Raw genomic sequence first — 27130 nt, forward strand, 5'->3', positions numbered from 1 at the left:
CTAGCTGCAAAGAGATTAGCCCAACTACGAGGAGAGACAAATGTATTTCGACCAGTTGGTTGGAATTTCACCAGACCACGTGAGCGAGAGACATAAGCTGAGTTGATGCTTTGTGCTTCAGTTAATGAAAACGGGCCAGTTGCCAGAAAATTCTTTGCAGCCTGCTGAATTAAAAAGGTGGGGAGATTGCATGTGGAATCACTGATTCCATATGAAGGTATTTAAGGAACAACTGGTGATGCAAGAGCCCCCAGAAAAATGGGTAGAAGTTTGGCAAGAGATCAGTGCTCATCATCCTGAAAGCCAGCACCTAGTTCAACAAATTTAGTACCGTCACAAGTAGGCTTACATTGCAATGAAGTTACTGTGAAAACGTGCGAGGCACCACAATCCGGCGCTTGCGTGGGTTCACCGAGGGAGAATTTGGCATGGCCCATGCACCTAACCAGCATGCCTTTCGGAATGTCGGAAGAAATGGGAGCACCCAGAGGAAACCCACACAGACATGGGTAGAACATGCACAGCAATCCAAGCCAAGAATTGAACTTGGGTTCCTGATGCTGTGAAGCAGTAGTGCTAACCACTGTGCTGCCCACATACAATCACCAACTCTGGTGCTCCCACTGCCATTTAACACTCGTTTGAGCATTGACGGGCATTGGGCAGGACTTCGGTCCACCCTTGGAAGGAAGTTCCACCTGTGAGAACTGTCGGCCAGTCTGGCTGATAGCTCTTCAATCGGGCCATGCACAGTGCTGCAGTGGCCAGAAGCAGTACTGCAGCACTCTACCTGGGACTATGTCTTGGGGCCTTTGAAGTGTCCTGGGGGCAGTGAGGTCAGGGATGCCTGGGACTGGGGTGCTTTCAGAGTAAGGCGTTCCCCCTTCTCATCCGAGAATGGGGAGAAATGCAAATGTCACTTCCCGCCTCCTGCCAGCCTACAAACTGAGGCTGGCCAGGATATGGTCATTAAGTGGCCACTTAAGCACCTTAATAGGTGAATGGGTGAGTTTCTGATCCTGGACTCTACCCGCCCAAGTGTGAAATTGTGTCTGGATTTGGGCAGATGGGTTTCTGGGGGAGAATACCACCAATTTAATTTTATGCTCCCCCTCCCCCTACCTTAGGGTGGGAAGGGCTTATAATTCTGCCCCATACATTACACACATCCTTATTTTACCCCATTTATTCCCCATCCCCAATTGCCCTCAAAAAGGTGGCGGTGAGTTGCTTTCTTGAACAGTATGGATGCAGATGTCCACCGGGACCATTGGGAAAAATCAAGTTAATTACTGCAGAGTTCCATTAAGGTCCAAGCTGCAATCTAGGAAAAAGGTGAATGATGTGACCAGGGTTATTAAGATAAGACTGCTAAGCTTTTACCATGGTTATGTGCTTGCTGAGTACAATAGCACCAGTAAGCCTTTCCTTCCCACTTCCTGCCACTTTGCTTCAATTACAGTATTTCACTGTGCACGGGGTGGCACTGTGGTCAGCACTGCTGGTTCACAGTGCCAGAGACCCGAGTTTGATTCCTGGCTGGGGTCACTGTCTGTGCGGAGTTTGCACGTTCTCCCCATGTCTGCATGGGTTTCCTTGGCGTGGTCGGTTTCCTCCCACAGTCTGAAAGATGTGCTGGTTAGGTGGATTGACCCGAACAGGCGCCGGACTGTGGCAACTAAGGGAATCTCACAGTAACTTCATTGCAGTGTTAATGTAAGCCTGACTTGTGACTAATAAATAAACTTTAACTTGCACTGAATCTCCTTCCACTGGTACTAACAGGGGCTCGTGCTACTGTCATCTCACTTACTGCCCTCATCTCCCCAAGTCTTTGGAATCTTTCACACTTAAAACACCTCACAAATCCTCCACTAACTCCCTTTTTTCCTGCAGGAAAACTTGGTCCACAATACAGGGGAGCAGCATGAGATGATAATCTTACATTCTCTTCCTGTCTGCCACTGGCGGAGGTACTCCACACTATAAGCAAGGTTGTGGCAATTTGAAAGGCTGATGGATATATCCCAAAGAGTTTCTACATACCTTACCCCACTTTTTCTTCCCCTTCTCTCACGACAATCTCACCCTACACAAGAATCCAGTTGCGATGCAATAGGGCAGCCATTCACCTGCCTTTGCTTAGTTTTGCCACTAACTTGTGCACATTGAGGCAGTAAAGTTTTAAAGTTTATTTATTAGTATCACAAGTAGGCTTACATTAACACTGCAATGAAGTTACTGTGAAAATCCCCGAGTTGTCACACTCCAGCGCCTGTTTAGTACACTGAGGGAGAATTTGGCATGGCCAATCCACCCAGCTGCATGCACATCTTTGGACTCTGAAGAAATCGGAGTACCGGAGGAAACCCACAGAAACACGGGGGAGCATGCAGATTCCGCATAGACAGTGATCCAAGTTGGGAATTGAACCAGGGTCCCTGGCGCTGTGAGGCAGCAGTGCTAACCACTGTGCCACCGTGTTGCAATAATTCTGCTCTAATTAATATTCATGGTTGACAGCCTTAATCTGCAGTATTTCATTAAATCATTCTCAATAATCCCTTCATAAGTGTCTCTACTGCCAGGTCTGTTATCAGATGTGCAATCAATAGCTGCCAGTGTTTATGACTATTATGTGCAGTTAGCAATTGCAAAAACCACAGTCAAATCATTCCCAGATAATCTCTGTAAAAGGTAATACTGGTCCACTTACCTGTCGCTCCGACATGACATATAGATACTGCTGATCTGTAGAGAAGCCCATATCCCTGAGAATCATTCGTCCATCCGCCATTACATGGACCGTCTCGTAGTGACCACCACCATTGGGAGGTCCGTCTACACGAATCTGTGAGAAAACAAATAAGAAACTTCTATTATGTGCATGTTTAAAAAGTTTATTTATTGGTATCGCAATTGGCTTACATTAACACTGCAATGAAGTTACTGTGAAAATCCCCTAGTCGCCACACTCTGATACCTGTTCGGATACACTGAAGGAGAATTTAGCATGGCCATGCACCCAAACAGCACATCTTTCAGGCTGTTGGGGGGAAAGCAGAGCACCCAAAGAAAACCCACGCAGGCACAGGGAGAACGTGCTGACTCTGCAGAGACAGTGACTCAAGCCAGAAATCGAACCCGGGATCCCGACGCTGTAAGGCAGCACTGCTAACCACTATGTCATCACTGCCAAGGTATACATTGAGCAGGTTATGGAGCATGTTATTAGCAGGAAACGTCTGATGAGACCATTTGAAAATTAAGTTTTCAAATTCACACATCTATTTATACCTTCAAATTTATGGCCCAAATTAAGGCATTTTTTTCTCTGCAAGTGTTCTGTTTATATTCAATTTCCTGCCTTTACTTCACCTCCCCCGAGATTAGTGACTCACTTGCAGAAATCATGAACGAGAACCAAGCTAAAATAATTACTCCACAATAATTAGCCCAAATTGTCATCCTTCATTTATAAACCTTTGAATATGACACTAGTTAACCAAGAATTGAATCATAGCATCCCTACAGTACAGAAGGCGGCTATTCAGCCCATCAAGCCTACACCAACATCATCATATCCCTGAAACCTCACGTATTTACTCTGCTCATCCCTCCGAGACTAGGGTCAATTTAGTATAGCCAATCAACCTAACCCATGCATCTTTGCACTGTGGGAGGAGATCAGAGCACCTGGAGGAAACCCACGGAGGTAAGGGAAGAACGTGAAAACTCCACACAGACAGTCATCAACCTGGGAATTGAACCCGGGTTCCCTGGTGCTGTGAGGCAGCAGTGCTAACCACCACGCCGCCCCAAAGTGAAGCATCATAGTTGAGTACAGTCTTGTCAACCTTCATGGGCCCATACAATCATGCTACAGAGCGAGATTCATGACCCTTTGACTTCTTCCCCATTTCAGGATTTTGATTTCAATTACGCTGCATCCAAACATTAAACATCCTTCAAATAGGAAAATGCCCTAATTTGGGTTATAAATTTTAGGATATTAGTTGATGTGAGAATTTGAAAACTCTTATTTTAAAAAATCAAATTATTTGTTAAATCTCCACAATCCGGAATCTCCCTCATCTGAAAGTTCAGAACGATATTCTATGATACGTTTACTCAGTGACAAGTGATCCATTTCTTGATTATGGATCTATTTTACTGAATTGATAATCTGGATAGTCAAAACAAAGGCAGAAACAAAGCTAGAATTCATCTCATATTATTCAAAGTAACAGGAAGAAAATGATCACCTCTATAAAAGTATAGAAAATGATTTGGATTTCATCTGCCTTAAAATTTAAATTCTAATGAAGAATCTATTATTGGTATAGGAGTAGAACCAATGGTGGGTTTCACAGACTGGAGACTGCTGCATTGCCCAGTGCTTCCGGTGGCCAGTGCCAAGCCTCTGAATACCCAGTGTTTCTTGGAGATGGGACATCCTCTCCCACTGGGGCAGAAGCCACAACTTCAGGTAACTACATGATCTGATGCATGTAGAATAGACTCATGTCTTCCAGGGCAGGAGGAGATCTTGACTTTCTGGTCAGAAATCAATAAGCACAAGAGCGAGAGAACCAGCGCAAAAGCGAGTACGACAGCAAGCATAAGATGATGTCAAGATATGGGGAAAGAGAGTGGGAGGAGCAGATCTCATTCTCATTCCTCTGTGGTATAGATAATTTTAAATTTTTTTTGCTTCTAATTTGTGCCACAGTATTCTGGATTCATTCATAAAATGGAGACAGTGGCCAGAGTTACACCGCCTTGCCTGCCCCAGAATTGGGGCTGGCAACACTCACAAAGCGAGGTAGTAAACTCCCAGCCAGCATGCTCAGTATTGAACGATATTATAGAAACCCATTATAGGAAGGATATCATTAAACTAGAAATAGTGTGGAAAAGATTTACTAGGGTGCTACTGGGACTTGATGGTTTGAGTTATAAGGAGAGATTGAATAGACTGGGACTTTTTTCTCTGAAGCGTAGGAGGTGAGGGGTGATCTTTCAGAGGTCTACAAAATAATGAGTGGCACAGTTCAGCTAGATAGTCAATATCTTTTCCAAAGGTAGTGGGGTCTAAAACTAGAGGAGGGCATAGGTTTAAGGTGAAAGGGGAGAGATACAGAACTGTCCAAAAGGGACAACTTTTTCACACAGATGGTGGTGGGTGTTTGTAACAAGTTGCCATACATTGTAGTTGGGGCAGGGGGCGGGGGTGGGGGGGGGGGGGGGGTGTACAATTTTGTCTTTTAAAAAGCATTTAGGCAGTTACATGAGTAAGACGGGTATAGTGGGATATGGGCCAGGTGAGGGCTTTGGGGTTTAATAAAAAGGGTGGCATGGACAAGTTGGGCTAAAGGGCCCGCTTCCATGCTGCAAACCTTTATCATAACTGGCCTAATATGGCTATTCTGTAACATTCAACACCCTTCATTCTGGCTATCACAAGCAATGTATGAAATTGATAGAATTACATTTTTCATCTGGCTCAGAATTACATCAATTGAGGAATTATTTAATACATTAATATCTGGAGTTGCACAAAAACATCCAACCAAATTGCAATTTATGTTTGGTTTCAGGATGAGCAGACCTTTATTCTTCATGCAGTCCACATTAAATAGAATGCAAGCAGGTTATAATCTGAATGCAGCAAGAGGATACGTTGGGTGCACTATAAAAATGAAGATTACATATGACAGAATCTGTACATGGGTGAATCATATCATACGTTATGCAAGTAGAATTGTTGTTACCAAATGTGTAATGAAAAGCTGATTTGATGTATCCGTTAAATAAGAATTTATAACTAAAGGGGTAGAATTGCCTGGAATGAATACAACAGGCAAGGTGATCGCAATGTTTACCAAATTGTTTGCTGTATAATCACTCACTTGTATTTACTGAATAGGTATAAAGACAGCAATTGCTGTCTAACACAAAACGATGATTGAAGCTTTAAATACGTACTCCTCGATTCTTCCAATGTTATAAACATCCTGCATACCAAAATGTGTTGGATTTATGGTTCTTAATAGCAAAAGAAATTTACTGATGCTACAAACAAAAAAGTATGCAGCATTGAATTCTAACCAGGTAAATACTAACCGAAGTGTTTCTACAGTACGTGACAAACACTTAAATGCACCAAGAAAGCGGCAGCAACAATTATCCCCTTGCGCGTGTAGCCCTTGTTACTGTAGAATTAATTCAATTACCTGAATAAACCGTGTGCAGCTTCTTGGTAAGCAATAAATGAAAATACCTTGATGTGACTTAACACATCTTTGCATGAGAAGTTACACTCATTATATATTAAGTGCTAACAATGGCATTCATCGAATCAAACTGTAATTTCTGTAGAAGATTTCTTCAAAGAGGGATGATCATTGGAAGCAGTGTGTACAGTGCCAGGGGGTTGATCAGAAGATCATTCAAAGGGGCGAGGTGGCCTTCCCATTTTGTGACTTTTCTGCCAGGAAACATGGGGAGTTAGTTATGGTTAAATGTTCCCATATTAAATCAATTTCCCTCTGGCCACTTTCACGATTAGAAGTCTCACAACACCAGGGTTAAAGTCCAACACGTTTATTTGGAATCAGGAACTTTCAGAGCATTGCTCCTTCATCACAAGCTTTCGGAGCAGCGCACTGAAAGCTTGGGTTCCCAAATTAACCTGTCGGACTTCAAACTGGTACTGACAGACTTCCTACTGTGCCCACCCCAGTCCAATGCCGGCATCTCCACATCATTTTCACAATGTTTTACCAACGAGTGATACTGACCCAATACAATATTGCAATATATTTCCAGCCAACGAAGGTTCATACGTTTCAAGTCAAAAAGTCATCTAACAATTTGTCACCATTGGTAGGATTTTGAAAAGAAAATCATTTTACGTTGAACTAACGTTAATTACAGTTTTCTTGCACACTAATTATAAAATTCAAATCAACAATTCCATCTAGTCAAGTAATCACTTCTTAGCCTAGTGTGCGAACTTTAGTTGAACTGATGAATAATTCCCCAGAATCTGAGAATAATCACTGGCACTAACTGATTATACTCCTATTTTTTAATCAAATTAGCTGCAGAAATTTACCTTTCTTTTGTGAATATATTCTCCAGAGCATTCCAGCGATATGCATGAGCCTTACAATTCTGATGTGTAATATCAGGCTTTAGAACCTGCTCACAAAAGCAAATTAAGACCTTACCTCAACCTTTGGAAACTATTCACAAATAGATACTTTCTGCATAGGAAAAAATTGCAATCACTTTTCTCAATGCAATATTGATTGAGGAATAAAAATGTGGAGGGAATGCTTTATTTGTATCTCCTATTCACGCACACCCACAGTAGATTTATCCAGCAAGCTGACAGGAAATCAACTAAACATGAAGATATAGCCACAGTTATTAATGATAAATGGCAAATGGAGTTTCTGGCACAAATAGTGTTGAGACTTCTTACTGTGTGCCCACCCCAGTCTAATGCCAGCATCTCCACACCAGTTAAATTGGAAATTACCAATGCAAATATATTATGCTACAAATAAATATCACAACTAAAATGGTCAAGAACGTCAGGAGTAATTTTTTAATGGCTATTGTGGATTTCATTTTAAGGGATAAAAGACAATGGGTTTGATCTTTCTGGCCTGTTCGCACCTCGCTTCTGCTGCACCAAGGTCAGAGAATTTGGCACCCAGCCAAATCTCTGTTCACTGCAGCAGGTTGGGAAAATCCCACTGGTGTGAACAGTGGTAACATTCCGGTCAATACTTTTGAGGCTGTGCTAGTGTGACGAGTGATTTCACAGAGTCAGCAGAGAGAATAAAAAACAACAAAGGCCATGTCTATCTACGATCAACATGGTTCAGTGTTGGTATTCCTGTCTCAGAGGCAGAAGATCAAGAGTTCCATCCCAGAGACTTGAGCGCAAATTTTACCAACACTTCAGGGAAATAGTGAGGGAATGTTGCATTGTCAGAGATGTTCTCCTTTAGATAAGCTCTTAAGCCAAGGTCTTATCTGACTGTTTCTGAAAGATGCAAAGATCCCATGGCACTACTTGAAGATGAGCAAAGGATTTGTTTCTTGATTTCTCTCCCTCACACTGTGCTTAAGGACTCCATTCCACTTTCCCAGTTTCTCCAACTCTTTGCTTCTGTTCTGATGATGTAACCCACCACACCAGTCTGACAATATCTTCCTTTTCCTTAATCGAGGATTCCTAACCAGTGTAGTTGACAGACCCCTCCATGTCCAATTCACCTGTGTTCTCAATCTTCCTCGACTCCCAGAACCATATTGGAGTTCCTCATATCCTCCCATCCTACTCCACCAGCCTCTGTATTCAGTGGATTATCTTTCCCCATTTCTTCCATCTCAAGCATGATGCAATCACCAAATGCATCTCCCCCTACCCTCCCCTTATTGCAATCAGTCAGGACTATCCCCTGCGTGACACCTCTCAGTCACCCCCAACATTCCCGCCATTCTCTTCGCCACCTTTTCGTGCAAGGCCCCAAACACATTTACGTGAAACAGCAATTTACTTGTGCTTCCCCCAGCTTAATATACTGTATCCATTTCTGTCCATGGCCTGTTAAATAAGAACATAAGAAGTAGGGGCATCTAGCCCTTCGAGCCTGCTCCGCCATTCAATAAGATCATGGCTGATCTGAAGTGGTTCAGTTCCACTTTCCCGCTTTCTCCCCATAACCCTTAATTCCCTTGCCTATCAAAAACCTATCTACCCGTGTCTTAAATATATTTAGCGAGGTAGCCTCCACCACTTCAACAGGCAGAAAATTCCAGAGATTCACCACCCTTTGAGTGAAGAAGTTCCTCCTCAACTCCGTTCTAAACTGCTCCCCCCTTATCTTGAGGCTGTGCCCTCTAGTCCTGCTGTCCTTTGAGTGGGAAAAATCTCTCTACCTCTACCCTATCCATCCCTTTCATTACCTTATACGTCTCTATAAGATCCCCCCTCATCCTTCTAAACTCCGACGAGTACAGACCCAGTCTATTTAGTCTCTCTTCATAGTCCAACCCGCTCATCTCCGGTATCAGCCTAGTGAACCTCCTCTGCACTCCCTCCAAGGCCAAAATATCCTTGCCCAAGTGCGGCAACCAAAACTGCACACAGTACTCCAACTGTGGCCTCACCAGTGCCCTGTACAGTTGCAGCAAGACCTCCCTGCTTTTATATTCTATCCCCCTCGCTATAAAGGCCAGCATCCCATTCGCCTTCTTGATCACCTGCTGCACCTGTAGGCTGGGTTTTTGCAACTCATGCACAAGGACTCCCAGGTCCCTCTGCAACGTAGCATGCTGCAGCTTTTCGCCCTTTAAATAGTATTCCCTCCTACTATTATTCCTGCCAAAGTGGATAACCTCACACTTGCTAACATTGTACTCCATCTGCCAGGTCCTCGCCCACTCGCTCAGCCTATCTAGACTCTGCAGACTTTCCACACCCTCCACACAATTTGCTTTTCCACTCATCTTTGTGTCATCAGCAAATTTTGTCACCCTACACTCAGTCCCCTCCTCCAGATCATCTAAATAAATGGTAAATAGCTGAGGCCCCAGCACCGATCCCTGCGGCACTCCACTAGCTACCAACCGCAAATCAGAATAGCGCCCATTGATACCAACTCTCTGCCTCCTATTAGGCAACCAATCCTCTATCCACGCTAACACCTTACCCCCAACTCCATGCCCCGTAACTTCTGAAGCAACCTTTTGTGCGGCAACTTATTAAACGCCTTTTGAAAATCGAGAAACACTACATCCACCGGCTCCTCTCTGTCTACCGCACTAGTCACATCCTCGTAGAATTCCAATAAAATTTGTCAAACTGTTACAGTATTCCAGTGATGTCTGATGCATGCTCAAGGGACATCACCTTATCTTTTGACTCAACACGCTATAGCCTTCTAAAGGAGTTCAGCTACTGTAGATCAGAGCTTTGCCTTCATCTTTATCTGTCTTTCTTTGCATTGATTTTACCTGGGTCACTTATCATCCTTCTTTGTCCCTCAGGTTGCATTCCGGTGGTTTTTATTCACCAATTCAAGGCTCATCTGTACAGAACCATTGTCTCGTTACTATGTCCATGGCCACCCTCTTTGGCCGTTGCATCATAACGTTTTTTCTATTTCATCTACCCTGTCACAGACCTCCTCCTTTGTTCTTCCTGCCTCCTTCCACTTACATTCACCTTTTCTCAGAACTGAAGGAAGGTAGAAATGTAAAAAAGTCTTCAACCTGAAACATCAAGTCTCACCCCAAATGCTGCCCGGGTTTTTGTTTATATTTCACAGAAACACTCAAAACAGGAGTAGGCCGTTCAGCCCTTCGAGCCTGCTCTACCATTCATTGTGATCATGGTTGATCACTTCCCATACCCCTCTCCTCCACCACAATATCCTTTGATCCCTTCAGTCCTAACAGCTATATCTAGCTCCTTCTTGAAAACATACAATGTTTTGGCTTCAACGGCTTGCTGTGGTAGTGAATTCCCCAGGCTCACCATTCCCTGGACGAAGAAATTTCTTCTCATCTCAGTCGCAAAAGGTTAACCCTGTATTGTTAGACAGCGACCTCTGGTTCTGGACACACTCTGCCATTGAGAACATCCTTCCTTCATTGACCCTGTCTCACCCTGTTGGAATTTTATAAGTTTCTGTGCGATCCCCCTCATTCTTCTAAACTCCAGCAAATAAAATCCCAACCGACTCAATCTCTCATGCGTCAGTCCCACCATCCCAGGTATCAATCTGGCAAACTTTTGCTGCATAGCAAGAACATCCTTCCTCAGATAAGGAGACTGATACAGGGCACACAGTTTCAACTTCAGATTTCCAGCATTCGTAGTATTTGGCTTCTGAAAAGCATTCGGTCTGGCAGCCTCAGCAATATTTACGCCTCAATCTACAGAACTAAACAGATTATCTAGTTCACTGTTATTTGCAGAACCTCCCTGTGTGCATTGGTTGCCATATTTTCCTACAAAGTAACTACATTTCACAGTTAACCCATTGACTATGAAGACCTTTGCAATACTGAGCACATTTTATATACAATTTGCTCCATCGGATGCCTATTGAATAGACTATTCAATTAGCCCCAACCCTCTATACTTCATAAGAAATCTGCGAGAACAACAAAGAACAAAAAAAATTACAGCACAGGAAAAGGCCCTTTGTCCCTCCAAGCCCATGCGAAGAAAAAAAACTATCTGCCCTTACTTGGTCTATGTCCCTCTATGCCCTCCCTACTCACATACCCATCCAGATGCCTTTTAAATGTTGCTGACGTGCTTGCTTCCACCACCTCCTCTGGCAGCATGTTCCAGGCATCTACCATTCTCTGTGTGAATAACTTTCCCCTTCTCACCTTGAATCTATGCCCCTTTGTAATTGACACCACCACCCTGGGAAAAAGCCTTTGACTATCCACTCTTATAATTGTAGAACTTTATCAGATCTACCCTCAGCCTCTGTCCTTCCAGGGAAAACAATCCTAGCTTATTCAACCTCTCCTCATAGCCAACACCCTCAAGCCCAGGCAACATTCTAGTGAACCTTCTTTGTACTCCCTCTAAAGCTCCCATTTCTTTCTGGTAGTCTGGTGACCAGAACATTACAAATATTCCAAAATAGCCATCACACAAAACGATATTCAGATTCTCCTGTTCTTTCCCCAGAACCTTGTAAAATATTTCCCTTCAAGTATCGATCCAATTCCCTGTTAAATGTCACTACTGAATCACCCTTTAAAGTCAGCACATTCAAATTCATGAGAACTCACCCTGTAAATACACTTTTCTTCATGTTGTCTCTAATTCTGTTTTGAGATCTGTGCCCTACAGTTACCATCCCTCCCACCTCTGGCACAGTTTCTCCTTGGGTGCTATTCGGATTGGCGGTTGGTGACTAGTGGGGTGCCCCAGGGGTCGGTGCTGGGGCCTCAGCTATTTACCATTTATATAGATGATCTGGAGGAGGGAACCGAGTGTAGGGTGTCGAAATTTGCTGATGACACCAAGATTGGGGGAAAGGCAAATTGTGCGGAGGGTGTGGAGAGTCTGCAGAAGGATCTAGATAGGCTGGGCGAATGGGCCAGGAAATGGCAAATGGAATTTAATGTTGGCAAGTGTGAGGTGGTCCACTTTGGTAGGAAGAATGGTAGGAAGGACTATTACTTACGTGGCGAAAAACTGCAGCAGGCGACGGTGCAGAGGGACCTCGGGGTCCTTGTGCATGAGTCGCAAAAACCCAGCCTGCAGGTGCAGCAGGTGGTCAGGAAGGCGAATGGGATGCTGGCCTTCATAGCAAGGGGGATTGAATATAAAAGTAGGGAGGTCTTGCTGCAGCTGTATAGGGCATTGGTGAGGCCGCAGCTGGAGTACTGTGTGCAGTTTTGGGCGCCGCACCTGCGCAAGGATATTTTGGCCTTGGAGGGAGTGCAGAGGAGGTTTACTAGGCTGATACCGGAGTTGAGGGGGTTGAGCTATGAGGAGAGGCTGAATAAACTAGGCTTGTACTCGTTAGAGTTTAGAAGAATGAGGGGAGATCTCATTGAGACGTATAAGATGATGAATGGGATGGATAGGATAGAGGTGGAGAGACTCTTCCCGCTCAAAAAAGACAGTAGGACTACGGGGCACAGCCTCAAGATAAAGGGGGGGCGGTTTAGAACGGAGTTGAGGAGGAACTTCTTCACTCAAAGGGTGGTGAATCTCTGGAATTCTCTGCCCGTTGAAGTGGTGGAGGCTGCCTCGCTAAATATTTTTAAGAAGCGGGTTGATGGGTTTTTGATGAGAGGGGATTAAGGGTTATGGGGAGAGGGCGGGAAAGTGGAACTGAGCCACGACAGATCAGCCATGATCTTATTGAATGGCGGGGCAGGCTCGAAGGGCTAGATGGCCTACTCCTGCTCCTATTTCTTATGTTCTTATGTTCTTATTTATTTTATCAAAAACATTCATGATTCTGAACATCTCAATCAAATCTCCCCTTAACCTTCCCTGCGCTTTAATCCCTCCACATAACTGATGTCCCAAATTTCTGTCATTATTCTCCGCAGCTTTTGCATAGTTTTGATATCCTTGCTAAGAATTCTGCTGCCCACATTTATCCTAGCTGAGGCCTAACGAGTCATTTATGAAGGTTTAGCATTGCTTTTGTACTCTGTGTAGCTTTTTTTTAAATTAAGCAAAGGACCTCATTTGCCTTTTTAAACAGCCTTCTCAACCTGCTCTTTTATCTTTGAAGATTTGCGTATGTACTTCCGCAGGCCTCTGTTCCTGCACCTCCTTTACAACAATTTAGCACAATATTTAAAACAATCCAGGGTCCTTGGACATCTGTTAGAAAGAACATAGATATATCCTTCTGGTTTCTAATCTTTGTCTGTAAGCAACTATAACACTGCCACACTAATCAAGACTGAGTTTGGTTTAAAGTACATGTGGGTCTTCTTCCAATTTTCCTTTACGTGCATGGCAATCAAAAATAAATGGCCATGCTGTTGGGAGATTCTGCAAACTATATTCACCAGCCACTTGCCCCTGTACAAGTTTACCATTATCATAGCACTTCAGTCATTTTTCAGCCTTCTGGGATCTCCTTCACCCCACATAGCTTTGTTGATCTCGACTCTGTACAAATTCTAACATTACAATTTTGCATAGGCTGCAATCATATTCTCAAAGTTCATCTAAGGTCAAGAACTCAATCTGAGTCATGTCCCATCATATGTGAAAATAAAAACAGCTGTTCAGTACAGCTTGCGGCATTATGAACAGTTACATTAAACTGCATGTATTTTAATTTATAAATTGCAACATACAACAAAGTAGGCAAAAAGCACAGACTCAGATAAGGATGGTTTCCTCAATTTGGGCAAAAGATACTGCTTCCTATGCAAGCTTGTTGAAGATCAAAAGTGTAAGCGATAGCCTGAAGGCAACACCAAACAGACCCACACAATTAAGGGACAAGTTTGCGTCCAGCCCTGTTATCTGCTGCCTTCCAAGGCAAGGCACAAATTTATACCTTACAACTCTCAAAACTAATAACTGTTCTCATTTGAGGGAGGGGGTGGGGGGAAGGGGGGGATGGTGGGTTTTCTTCATGATTGAGCTTGTCCAAGCACAGACATGTTAAGACATTGGAGCCAGGCTGATTCTAAATGACCGCTAAAGTAATCCAACGCATAATCTAATATTCTATGCAAGTGTCATTTTCCAGGACACTTGATAACTGACCAGTCAGTTGGGCTCCTTGACGAGACAGATTTTATTCCCCTCGCTCAATAAATATATCTCTCTAACAAGTTATTAGGGAAGAAAAAGATACTCACGCCAGTTTTAGTTCAAGTATCATTCATGACTGACATGTGCAATCCCCTTCCCTCAGAATGGTTGCATTCATCATTCTCAGTGCAGCATTCTCTTTTCAAACTTGGCATAGTCACAAGTTTAACATAGCAAGTCTTAATTAAATTAACCAATTAGGTAATCTACATGGTTAACACGGCAAGTCTTAACTAAATTAACCAATTAGGTAGTCTGTGGTGCTATTGTTACAGTTTGGCTTCAGGAAACACAGTGCTCTGCAGGAGAGGAGATGCATGTTGCAACACTGCTCCAAAACTAACCCATTCCTCATTTTAAAACACAAGTTGAAATAAATATTGAAATGCCCCTTAAAGAAAAGGCATTTGAATCTGTGCTGCTGACCACTCTCTACCCGATCTTGAGCTCGAATTATCCAACATGAATAGTTAACCCGTTAACTACATTTTACACTTCATATTAATCAAAAATGCCTAATGCAAAGATCGTCAGCCCTGAATCTTTAACCTTTTCCTGGCAATAATGTCTTTGTGCCAATCAATGCTGCGAGAGGTTTGCTGATGATCACAAAAATGTCCCACCACTTTGGGGCCTGACCTCAGTGCAGTCAAGTAGATCAACCACCAGAGTTAAAAACAAACCAATCAATAATTCAACAGGGAAAAAATGCACAAAGTTGATCTGTCCACAGAATCAATGAGGCTGGCTAAAGTTAATGCCAAGCTAAGAGGAAAACTGCATTACAAACAACGGAGGGGACAGGAAGCCACATGGTCCAGCCTCTGCAGATGGTTATAGATGATTAAATAGTTCAAAGCACATTTAATAACATACGAAGGAGAGGTGATGGCCTAGCGGTATCACTGTTAAACGATTAATCGAGAAACTCAGCTAATGATCTGGGGACCTGGGCAACATGGTGGCACAGTGGCTAGTACTGCTGCCTCACAGCCCCAGGGACCCAGATTCAATTGCAGCCGTTCGCGACTGTCACATTCTGTGCCTACATGGGTATTTTCTGGGTGCTCCGGTTTCCTCCCACATTCCAAAGATACGCAGATTAGCTATACTAAATTGCCCCTTGGTATCAGGGAGACTAGCAGAGTAAATGCATGGGGTTACAGGGATAGGGAATTGTTGTCAGTGTAGGCTCAATGGGCTGAACGGCCTCCTTCTGCACCGCAGGGATCTGACGATTCTACTCTATGAACCCGCCATGGCAGATGGTGGAATTTGAATTCCAAAAAATTTATGGAATTAAGAATCTACTGATGACCGTGAAACTATTGTCGATCGTCAGAAAACCCATCTGGTTCACTTCATGTCCTTTCGGGAGGGAAATCTGCAGTCCTTATCTGATCTGACCTACATGATTCCAGAGCCATGGCAATGTGGTTGACTCTCAACTACCCTCGGGCAATTAGGGAATGGGCAATAAATGCTGGCCAGCCAGCAACACCCATGTCCCATGGATAAGAAAATTAAAATACTACTACAGGCAGGTTGAATTCACCCTCTCCCTTCTTTCTCCAGCATGCAGTATCTTCAACAATATGTTTGGATTTATGTCATAGCCATCATCAATCTATATTTTAAAAAATGAATCCATCCATCACATTTCTTCAATTTGATTTATCCATTAGCTGAAGTCAACGATGATGCCCTGAAGTCCATCATGAATCCCTGTTTTCTGTCGTGTGATTGTGTACAAGTCAATTCCTTACCAAATGGTTCATAAATACAGAGGTTAGATTTCAGTTGGGTCACAAAGCCCAAAATCTGGAGCTAATTAATTTTAATCAACACAATGATCCAATTTCTTTCCCAGAGATTTTTTTTCCCTAAAACTATAACTTGCTCACAAAACAAGTTTCATGTTTCTTTTCGACAAGCCAAAGGATTTTTCAATCCTGTGAGCACTAACGGTGGCATCGTGGTTAGCACTGCTGTCTCATAGTGCCAGGGACCAAGGTTCGATTCCTGGCTTGAGTCACTGTCTATGCAGAGTCTGTACATTCTCCCAGTGTCCACGGCAGTTTCCTCCCATAGTCTGAAAGAGGTGCTGGTTAGGTGCATTGGTCATGCTAGGTTCTCCTTCAGTATACCTGAACAGGCGCCGGTGTGGCGCGATTAGGGGATTTTCACTGTAACTTCATTGGAGTGTTAATGTAAGCTGGCTTGTGACATTAATAAACTTTAAACCACATTTCATTATTGAGACATCAATCAAGGTTCCTAACCAGTCGCCTGAAAACACACAAAGAGTGATGCATCAGGGTGACCTCAACGTGTTTTTAATAATTTTATGCAAATAGGAGAATTAATTGAAGTGCCCTCACATTTGTCAATTTGAGGTTAGCCTCACCATCCAACATCAAATTATTATGGCTATTAAATGAGCAAGTTGATGGAAAAAATGCAAAGCAATTTTAGCAGAAATCCAGCTGAATAAGGAGTTCAAATTCTGCTAGTGCTGAAAGTTCTGTTGTCTGTCTGTCCTCAAAACTAGAGTAAGAACTCTTACAACACCAGGTTCAAGTCCAACCAATTTATTTGACAGTAATCCCACAAGCTTTCAGAAACAGTGTTCCTTCGCCAGGTGTGTGGAAGGTTTGAACACCTGACGAAAGAACACCGTGTCCGAAAGCTTGTGGGATTACTGTCAAATAAACTGGTTGGACTTGAGCCTGGTGTTGTGAGACTTCTTCCTGTGTTTACCCCAGTCCAATGCCGGCATCTCTACGTCATGTCCTCATTAACTAGTTAGAGAGTAAGCATCATCACTCTCGATACTTGGGAGAAATGATGGAATGGGACAGGTAGATTAGAGGTGTAAAAATTGGTCTTTGTGAGATAAATTATTTTTATATATTACATTTTATTTTGTTACACAGAAATTAATTTAAAAGTCATTGGGAAAACAAAATGAAGTTTAAAAAAAAAGTGTAAACTGTAAGTGCAGAGGACATGACTCCTTCACTCCATTAGGATATATTTTCCCCCAGTAGACACCTCAACATACACAAACAGGCTTCACAAAATGACATACTTTGTCCTTAGGAGTTCCCACTAGATGAGCAGTGATTTTTTGTTGCAATATCAAAATCCTCAGAGACACTGCCACCAGCTTATTTTACCTGTGACATACAACAGCCTTTGGTGACAACAGCTCCCACCTGGGCTGGTTATGAACTCTAGTCTCGAGAGGGAACAAACCCGTTTCTCATCTACTCCTACTCCCGTCATTAAATCAGCTATTAGAAGCTTATCGCCATGGCAACAATCTTTGAGGCCCATCTATTAAACGTCTGGCTTTAATCTAATTAATCCTCCCAGGCCCATGGTGGCATTTTGGCACAAAGTCGATTGATATGACAGACATTCCGTATTCCAGTGAGTCCACACAGTGCTATTAACAGACATGTTCGCAGTATATACCTTCCATATCCATCCTTATAAATATATCTGTGGGAATACCGAAGAAATTGTGCTGCACATCAAAATCATCACAAAGTAGGAAACAAGATGCGCCAGGTAGAGTGAAGGATTTTGTTTTTGAAACCGGCTTTAGGGAAAAGGGAGAAATACTTGGCGCCCTCGCACCTGGGATGGGACTGGTTTTTGGTCTTGGAAATCGATGAACATGGGAAACGGGAAAGTGGACTTGTGGCAGGAGGTCACTCATGATCATATTAAATGGTGGAATAGGTGGGCGACGGTGTTTGCGTGGAAATAACATTGGGCTAATAATGCAGAGGCCCAGACTGATGCTCTGGGGACACGGGCTCAGATTCCATCACAACAGCTGGTGAAAATGCGATTCAATTAAAAACATCTGGAACTGAAAGCTTGTCTCAGTAATGGTAACCATGAAACCATCGTTGATTGTCGTTAAAAACTAATATCCTTTAGGGAAGGAAATCTGATCACCCTTACCTGGTTTGGTCTTCGTGTTAGTCCAGACCTGCAGCAACACAGTCAACTCTGAACTGCCCTGGTAAGCCATGCAGTTCTACAGCGATTAGACTGGACAACAAATACTGGTCTTGCCAATGATGCCCACATCCCATCAAGAAAAATAGGCTCATGATTGCTATATAATTTACTCCTGCTCCTAATCGTTTTGTTCTGGGGCTAGTGTAGTGCTCCAAAACTGATTGGGGAGGGGAGGAGTTGGGTTAAAATGAAAAGGCAGTGGGATGGGGGGGGGGGTCAGGTGGGACAGGAGCATGCAGGTACAACAAGTCATTTGGCTTCCTGTCTTTTATCGCAAGGTGGATGGAGTATAAAAGCAATTGGAGGCCACATCTAGAGTGCTGCAGAAGGTTTTGGTTTAGAAATAGAAACCATAGAATCCCTACAGTGCAGAAGGAGGCCAACCAAGTCTGCACTGACCACAATCCCACCCAGGCCCTATTCTCATAACCCCACATATTTACCCTGCTAATGCCCCTGACACTAGGGACAATTTAGCATGGCCAATCAACCTAACCCGCACATCTTTGGACTGTGACAGGAAACGAGGGTATCCGGAAGAAACCCATGCAGACACAGGGAAAATGTGCAAATTCCACATAGACAGTGACCCGAGGCCAGAATTGAACCTGGGTCCCTGGCGCTGAGAGGCAGCAATGGTAACCACTGTGCCACCCCTATTATTTGAGGGGCACACATCCATTGGAATCTGTTCAGAGAAGGCTCACTAGGCTGATTCCTGGGACGAAGGGCTTATGTGATGAGGAGAGCAAATTAGGCCCATCCCCTTGGGAGTTTGGACATTGATCTTATTGAGCCATAAAAGATTCTGAGTGGGTTTTTTACTCTCCTTGCCAAAATGGACAACATCACACTCTTTCACATTATACATCACCTGCCAAATATTTGCCCAGTCACTTAATCTATCCATATAAGAGGCAAATGGTCTTCCACACAACTTGCTTTCCTACCCATTTTCACACTGTCTACAGATTTGGCTATAGTAGTCCAACTTCTTCATCCAAAGTAATAAAAATATGCTAAATAGCAGAGGCCCAAATACTGGTCCCTGCAACACTCCTCTAGTGACAGATTACCGACTTGAAAATGCCCTCCTTATCATGATTCTATTTCCTATCAGTTAGCCAATCCATGGTGACATATCATCCTCAACACAATGAGCTCTTATTTTGTTCGGTAGCCTTAGATGTGGCACTTTAATCTCCTTTGGAAATCCAAATAAACTACATCTACTGGTACCCCTTTACCTGACCCGTTTGTTACATTCTTCAACTCTAACAATTCTATCAATACAATTTCCACTAATCTAAGGGTATTAATGCTTACTTTAGCTACTCTCTTCCTTTTATAGACATGTAGAAGCTTTTACTCTGTTTTACATCTCTTCCTATTTTTTTTCTCAAAGTCTAATTCTCCTTCTTTTCAAAGATTCATAATCTTCTGACCTTCCACTAACCTTTGAAGTCTTATACATCATCTTTTTTTCCAATGGTGCCATCTTGAAATTACTTATTTGGACGCATCCTTTTCGCATTCTGAGAAGAAGGTGGCCACAACTCTCCGGCTCTTCACACCAGTGGGATTCTTCAGTCCAGTACACCTCCACCCTTGAGTTTCAGGGCAGCATGGGATGACATTATGGGAAATCGCATTGACAGCAACGGGACCAGAGACACCTGCCACTAGTGGGCATGTACCACCTTCCACCGCTGGGAAGTATGTGGCTGGGAGGCCAGAAAGTGTTGCCCATATCTAGCTGCTTCTCTACCTATTTTTCTAGCCAACTCTCTTCATACCCTTGCAGTTGCCTACATTCAACTTGAACAGTCTGATGTCCAACAACCCCAACCACCTAACCAACCTTAAATTATTTACGTTTCACTGAACCAGCACCGAGTCAATATTTCAGCAGCCATGGTGACTAGTCTGCCTCATGACCTTTGGTTTCCACCAGTTGACTGAAGCCTTGAGGCCCAGTCAGGCCACCCCCTGCTGGAAATATCTGTCTGGCAGTCAAAATGGTAGAGGGTAGGGGTGTCAGTGCCAAGGTCAAAATGCACGCTCATATTTTTCTGTATTATCTTCAATCAGCGAGGCAGCTCCTCAAAACAAAAATAAAACGTGATCAAAAGGTATAATAATCACCAAGATAAATCATTGCATTCTTCCTACTCCCCGGTGCAACTTGGTAGCATAGTTGATCACGTTGCAATCAAAAATGGACCATAGGGACTGCATCCGACATGGTTCCTAACACAAAAACAGGAAATGCTGGAAAATCTCAGCAAGTCCGACAGTACCTGTGGAGAGGGAATAGAGTAAGTAGTCTTACAACACCAGGTTAAAGTCCAACAGGTTTAGTCGGTGACTCACCTGACGAAGGAGCAGCGCTCCGAAGCTAGAGGCGTTTGCTACCAAATAAACCTGTTGGACTTTAACCTGGTGTTGTAAGACTTCTCACTGCGTTTACCCCAGTCCGATGCCGGCGTTACCACATCATGAGGGGGAATAGAGCCAACGTTTCGAGTCTAGGTTACCCTTTGTCAGAGCTAAGAGTAAAGAGAATCAGCAGAGATTTACACTAGGAGGGTTGGGGGGGGTGGGGGAGTGGGGGAGGAGTGGAATGGGACAAATGGAATGCAAATGAGAATACAGAAGGCTGAGAAAGGTGTTAACAGTATCCATTAAGTGATCAGAATGTGTGAATGGCAAAACAGAGATACAGATGGTTAAGAGACTGCCTGGGAATTACGGCAGTTGTTCTGAAGACAGGATGGAGGGGGGTTGCGGAAGGAATAATTGGAGGGGCAAAAGGAGAGTTAGAATGGAAAATGGAAAAACAAGTGAGAAAGAAGGATGACAAAAACACTTGTTTCTAATTTACTGAAAGACATGAGGATATGTCTTAAATAATTCCAAGTTACCGGGAATAGCAGGCTCAGAATTCCTAATACGTTGCACCTGAACTACCTTGAAATTAATGGGCTTGTAGCACAATGAGGTAGTTGTTTACAGTAATAGCCTACTTAACATTTTCAGCATTAACAGGCTGTGTTTACAAGAAGAAGAAATTGGTCAATATTGTAAAATCTGCTAGGCTGAAAGATTTAGACTTAACTAATTAGGATTTACATGTATACTCTATCCCACTACAAACAGGGGAATGAGTTACGAGGAGAGAATTGTATAGTGTCTGAGCAGGGCCAAGGTAAAGCTTCCCGGCAGGTTAAAAGAATCAAAGGTCTGATAGGTTTACGCTAAATGCCAAGGGTACAATGTCTGAAGTTGCTCTTTGACCCAGATATCCCGTTAGTATTTACAGTGCATCAACTTGCTGACAACCTAATGCATTGTAAGGTCAAGTACAAAAGAAATAATCTCCAACAGTGATTACGGATTTTTCCTGAACGCAGGAGAGAGAGAACCTCTCCTTTAAACAGTCTCCAGCATGGCAAGAAGCAACTGGGTTTAACTGTAGCCAAGTAAAAATGATTGCTGTAACTGTCAAACGGCCAATGGGTTTTGAAAGCACAAAATACAAATACAGTCCCAACTAACTGCACAAACAGGTTGCTAAACATAAGAAATGTGTTTAGCTTCAAGATCCTTCGAGCTGCTCTGCACTTCAGCATGATCATGGTTAAACTTCAGCCATCAACTCCGCTTTCCTACCCTATCCTTCCTTACATCACTCAATCCCCAGCACTGCCCAAAGATCTTTCAATCTCAATTCTGGATGTACTCATCAACTAGCACAATAGCACAGGGGCAGCACAGTGGTTAGCACTGTTGCCGCACAACAGTTAGCATCAGAGGCCCAGGTTCAATTCCCGACTACAGTCACTGTCTATGTGGAGTCTGCCTGGGTTTCCTTCAGGTGCTCCAGTTTCCTTCCACAGTCCGAAAGGCGTGTTGGTTAGGCGCATTGGCCATGCTAAATTCTCCCTCAGTATATCTGAGCAAGTGCTGGAGTGTAGCAACCAGGGGATATTCACAGCAACTTCATTGCAATGTTAATGTAAGCCTACTTGTGACACTAATAAATAAATAAGCTTTAAAACTAAGCATTCACAGTGCTCTGATGTAGAGAATTCCAAAGATTGACAACCCTGAACAAGTTTCACACCCCAGACTTAAACTGATAGTCTCCAAATAAAGAGCTATCCCTAATATTAGACCGCCCAACCAGGGGAAATAACCTCTCTGCAGCTACCCATCAAGTCCCATTCTGATTAAAAGGTCATCAACCCAAAACTCTAGCTTGGTTTCTCTCAGATGTTGCTAACCCACTGAGCATTTACAGTATTTCCTGTTTTAATTGTAACTATTATGCATTGACAATTATAAATTATTTCTTAAAAGGCTGGCCATTGGGAAATTAGTTTAAAGTAAATAAACAAACAAATCTCTCTCAGTCCTTGTACCTCCAGAATTGTCCATGTTTAAATACAAAACCGTAATTTTGAACCTGGTCATGTCACACTCAAACTGGATACAAAATTCCATCATATACTGATCACTCTCCCCTTAAGGTTTAGTTAGCTCATTATACAATACTAGGCCTAAAATAGCCTGTTCCTTGGTTAGTTCTTTGAATGTTGTTCCAGAAAACTGCCTCAAAATGTATTACATGCACTTGGCCTCCTAGCTTCTTTGACCCATTTGGCACGTCCCATCAACAGGGTTAAACCCCTGCGTGATTATTAAAAGAAAGGAAAGTTGGTCCTGTCTCTTTCTGCTATTTCATACTTCTAAGCAAACTCGAAACAATTTAGTGGCATTGTTATTTTTCTTCCTCTCCACTTGCTCGCTGAGTTCTGCTCACTCCTTGATGGGCTATCGTTTCACAGTCACCTAGCTGCTCCTGCTGATGCTTCACGTTATCATAGAATCCCTACAGTGCAGGAGGCGGCCATTCAGCCCATCAAGTCTGTACCGACCACTTCCCATCCAGGCTCTATCCCCATATTTCCCCTGCTAATCTCCCTGACACTAGGTCAATTTAGCATGGCCAATCAACCTAACCCGCACATCTTTGGACTATGGAGGGGAAACCAGAGCACCCTGAGGAAACCCATGCAGACACAGGGAGAAAGTGCAAACTCCACACAGACCTGAGGCCAGGACTGAATCTGGTTCCCTGGCGCTGTGGGGCAGCAGTGCTAACAACTGTGCCACACATGTGCACCATCGCAATGAAGTCACCCGACTGTTGCTGCACAGTGGTCAAGACCAGAGGTTGGCTGATCTTCGTTCTTCCTAGCCCAATGTGCTGTAGCAAAATATAGTGCCCCTGTTGTGGAAACCAGCTAATTCAGCATAGAAAGAGCATGCATAATGGTGCCATTATGCTACAGTACATTTTCAGAAGCTGTAGCCTGAAGTGATGGATGTCTGCTTTGTTGGTAGCAATAGCTAGGAGCCTGCAGTCACCACATTACTGTGCAGTTGTTGGACCCAAGGCTGCTATAATAGTGCCATTAAAGACAACCGTAGAATAAAATATATGCAACCCCCATTCCATTGTAATTCTGAAACAGCAGGGCTTCCTACATAAGAAAGCAAACATATTTTCTGTAATCAATTATAATTGGAGAGAAATACAAAGTCGGAAAATACGCACATTGCTACACATTACTGAGCACTAACAATTGACTTCTGTTTATAAAATGAAGCCAATGTCTCTGTGAAAGTACATCACCTCAGGGCTCAAAAGTATTCAGCAGCTTTATTCAGAATGTAGACAATTGTCTAAAACATCCACACATTTCCCTCATGTTCAACAACCCTATGCCAGGGGCATGGCAATCCCATGCCAAGGGCACAGGAATCCAGTTATTCATAAGTACTGCATAGTAACCCATTACAAGCTATAACACAGCAATACTGGTTAGAATCATAGAAATCCTACAGTGCAGGAGGTGGCATTCGGCCCATCGAGTCTGCATTGACAGCAATCCCACCCAGGCCCCATCCCCATCATCCCACATATTTACTCTGCTAATCCTTCTAATTTACGCTAAGATTAGCATGGCCAATCAACCTAACCTACACATCTTTGCATGGTGGGAGGAAACTGGAGCACCCGGAGGAAACCCATGCAGACACTGGGAGAACGTGCAAACTCTGCTCAGTGGCCCAAGCTGAGAATCAAACCTATGTCCCTGGAGCTGCAAGGCAGCAGTGCTAACCAGTGTCACAAAGCAGGCAACTCGTACTGTAGTTCATTTATTGAACAATACAGACATTGCTGGATACTCTTAGAACAATCTCAGGCATTTAAAATGATGTAACGTGAACATTAAAAAGAAAAATATTTTGCATTTATTTAGCACCTTACATATTCACAACGTGCTCCACAAAGCTTCACAGCTAATAAATACGTCTTTATTTAATGTGCAGTCACTGTTTTTATGCTCCTTAAATACGATAGCCAATTTTATACACAGAAGGGTCCTATAAACAACAGAGAGATTAAGGACAGTTTTAATGGGTTGGCCAAGAAATAAATATTGTCCAGTACACTAGGAAAACAGCTCTGCTCCTCAAATAGTACTGTAGGATCTTCTTACTCCATCCTGAGCAAAACAGGCAGGAGATGCCAGAACATGGCATCTCAAATGATGTTAATTCTCAAGTGAAACACATTTCAGTACTACCTGAGGATAAATACCCAAGTTTTAAGACTTGGGCTTTAATTTACTGGTAGAAAGTTTCATGGGCCAGTTAGCTCGATGGCTAGCTTGTGGGGTTCAGAATAACACCAAAAATAGTGGTTTGATCCCTGCTCTGTTGAGATAGACTGGAGAACTATCTTATTGCCCTGTCTCAGAGTGGAAGGCAACAGCAAACACAAACTGCCAAGATGATGGCTTAGGATGAAGCATCAGCACAAAATGAATAAGACATGTCTTGAAGGACAGCACAAATGAGTGAAATGAGTACTAAAAAAGGTAAAGGTAAAATTGCCATAATCTCTGAAGACCACAGGCTACTCCCCCCTTAGAGGCATTGAGCTGACTAATGGTGATTTAACCTGAAAACCACACCAATGGCAAGGCACAAGGTTGAGAAATGGGGTTTTCATATATAACCTCAGCCAGGACAGGAATTGAATCTGCACTGTTGGTGTTGCTTTGCATTACGAACCAACTGTACAGCCAACTGAGCTAAACAGTAAACCAGATGCTCATAAGTATGGCACAGTAATCCACTACAAGTTATGCCACAGAAATACTGGTTAGAACCAGAGAAACCCAGCAGTGCAGGAGGCGGCCATTCAGCCTGTCGAGTCTGCACTAACAATCAAGTCTGCATCACCCAGGGCCCATCTCCGTTATTCCACATGTTTACCCTGTTAATCCCTCTAACCTACACATCCCGGGACACTAAGATTAGCATGGCCAACCACGTACTATGTACGGCGCACACAACGAACCCAAGCTGACACAAAGGCCGGGATATTGCTGCCTCACAATGGCAGGGTTCCCCCCACCCGCAGCAGATCTGGTGAGTCAAACACCCATTGATGTCAGAGAAACGAGACAGTCCAGCCAATGGAAGGGGCTGGAAGATTCCAGCCAAAGCGTCCAGAAAGAGGACAGAGAGAGAGCGTGTGCTGTGTAATTTTGTTTTTCTTTAATATAAAAAGCTCTCTTGGAATGATGAACTGCTCCTGCAGTTACAGATAGGCAAGGACAGGCAGACTGTAAATAACTTGAAAAATAGAATTATCATTTTGAACGCTGATTGAATCAAAGCGAACCCTCAGCGCACTCACTCTGATTTTAATCTAACTTGCTGGGTGGCTCTGTGTCAAATCCCTTTCATACTCCATCCAATTTCACTCTCCATTGAAATCAGTGGATATTAAAATAGAGTGGGACGTGTAATGGGGGATCCAGCCTGAACCCCTCCCATTTTCAGTCAGTCAGTACAGGTTGAAATGTGGGCTTTAGTTAATCCGGATGAAGAATCACAGTTCGGTCAGAATCCATTCTCCTCATTCCTGCCGCGCCTTTCAAATTGAAAGGTTTTTTAAACTTTGGCTCAATTAAATCTATCAAATTTATTGTGCCTGACAGAATTATTGGTCAGCCTCCAAAACCCCTTTTTTTAATATATATGTTGGCATCTGCAGCCATTCTCTTATATAAGCACATTCATTTATTCCAGGTTCTTATGAGGTTAGCCTGATTGTAGCCTTCTTAATTTAACAGAAGCAGTGGAGCAGCTCTGAAGCACAAGAAAAGCCAGAGGACAAATTTTGTGCTGTGACGTACATTTATGTCCTGTCACAAAGCATCACCATTACCTTCCTGGCTTTTATGTTGCCAGGCAACAGCAAAAGGTTAGCGCGATGTCAACAGTATGCAGAGCTAAACTGGCACAAATCCCGTGCCTCTTCAGGTGAATTAATTAATAAATTCGACACAAGCAAAGTTATTTCGCCCCCACCCACCCCCCCCGCCTTACAAAAGGATGTGAATTATTCACTAATCAATTGAAATGTGGTAAAACAAATCGAGAAAGATGAGAGTGCAGGGTAATGGAGGGGTGGGCGGAAATCATTAGTCAAACATCCAAATGCGGTAACATCCTAGACACAGGAGTGCAACTGTGACCTCCATCCAGGGAGAGGTTATGAGTCAAATTCTACTTTTAGGTTTCATTTTACAACAGCTTTATCTCAAGTGCATTTCAAACGCTAACAAGGTTATTGTCCCAGTCCCCAGGCTAAAC

General features: G+C 43.3%; 1 protein-coding gene across 3 annotated transcripts in view; it reads right to left on the minus strand.

Annotated features, from left to right (window-relative positions):
- LOC145356986 (plexin-A2-like) overlaps positions 1-27130 on the minus strand; it is a 470896-nt gene that overhangs the window by 276255 nt on the left and 167511 nt on the right. For all 3 annotated transcript variants that reach the window (XM_080210014.1, XM_080210012.1, XM_080210013.1), the window contains one exon: positions 2717-2851. In XM_080210014.1, the coding sequence (XP_080066140.1) occupies positions 2717-2851 (135 nt within the window). The remainder of the gene's footprint in view (positions 1-2716; positions 2852-27130) is intronic.

This window comes from Carcharhinus amblyrhynchos, chromosome 22 (genome assembly GCF_965287045.1).
Source record: "Carcharhinus amblyrhynchos chromosome 22, sCarAmb.v2.hapA, whole genome shotgun sequence".
Lineage (NCBI taxonomy): Eukaryota > Metazoa > Chordata > Chondrichthyes > Carcharhiniformes > Carcharhinidae > Carcharhinus > Carcharhinus amblyrhynchos.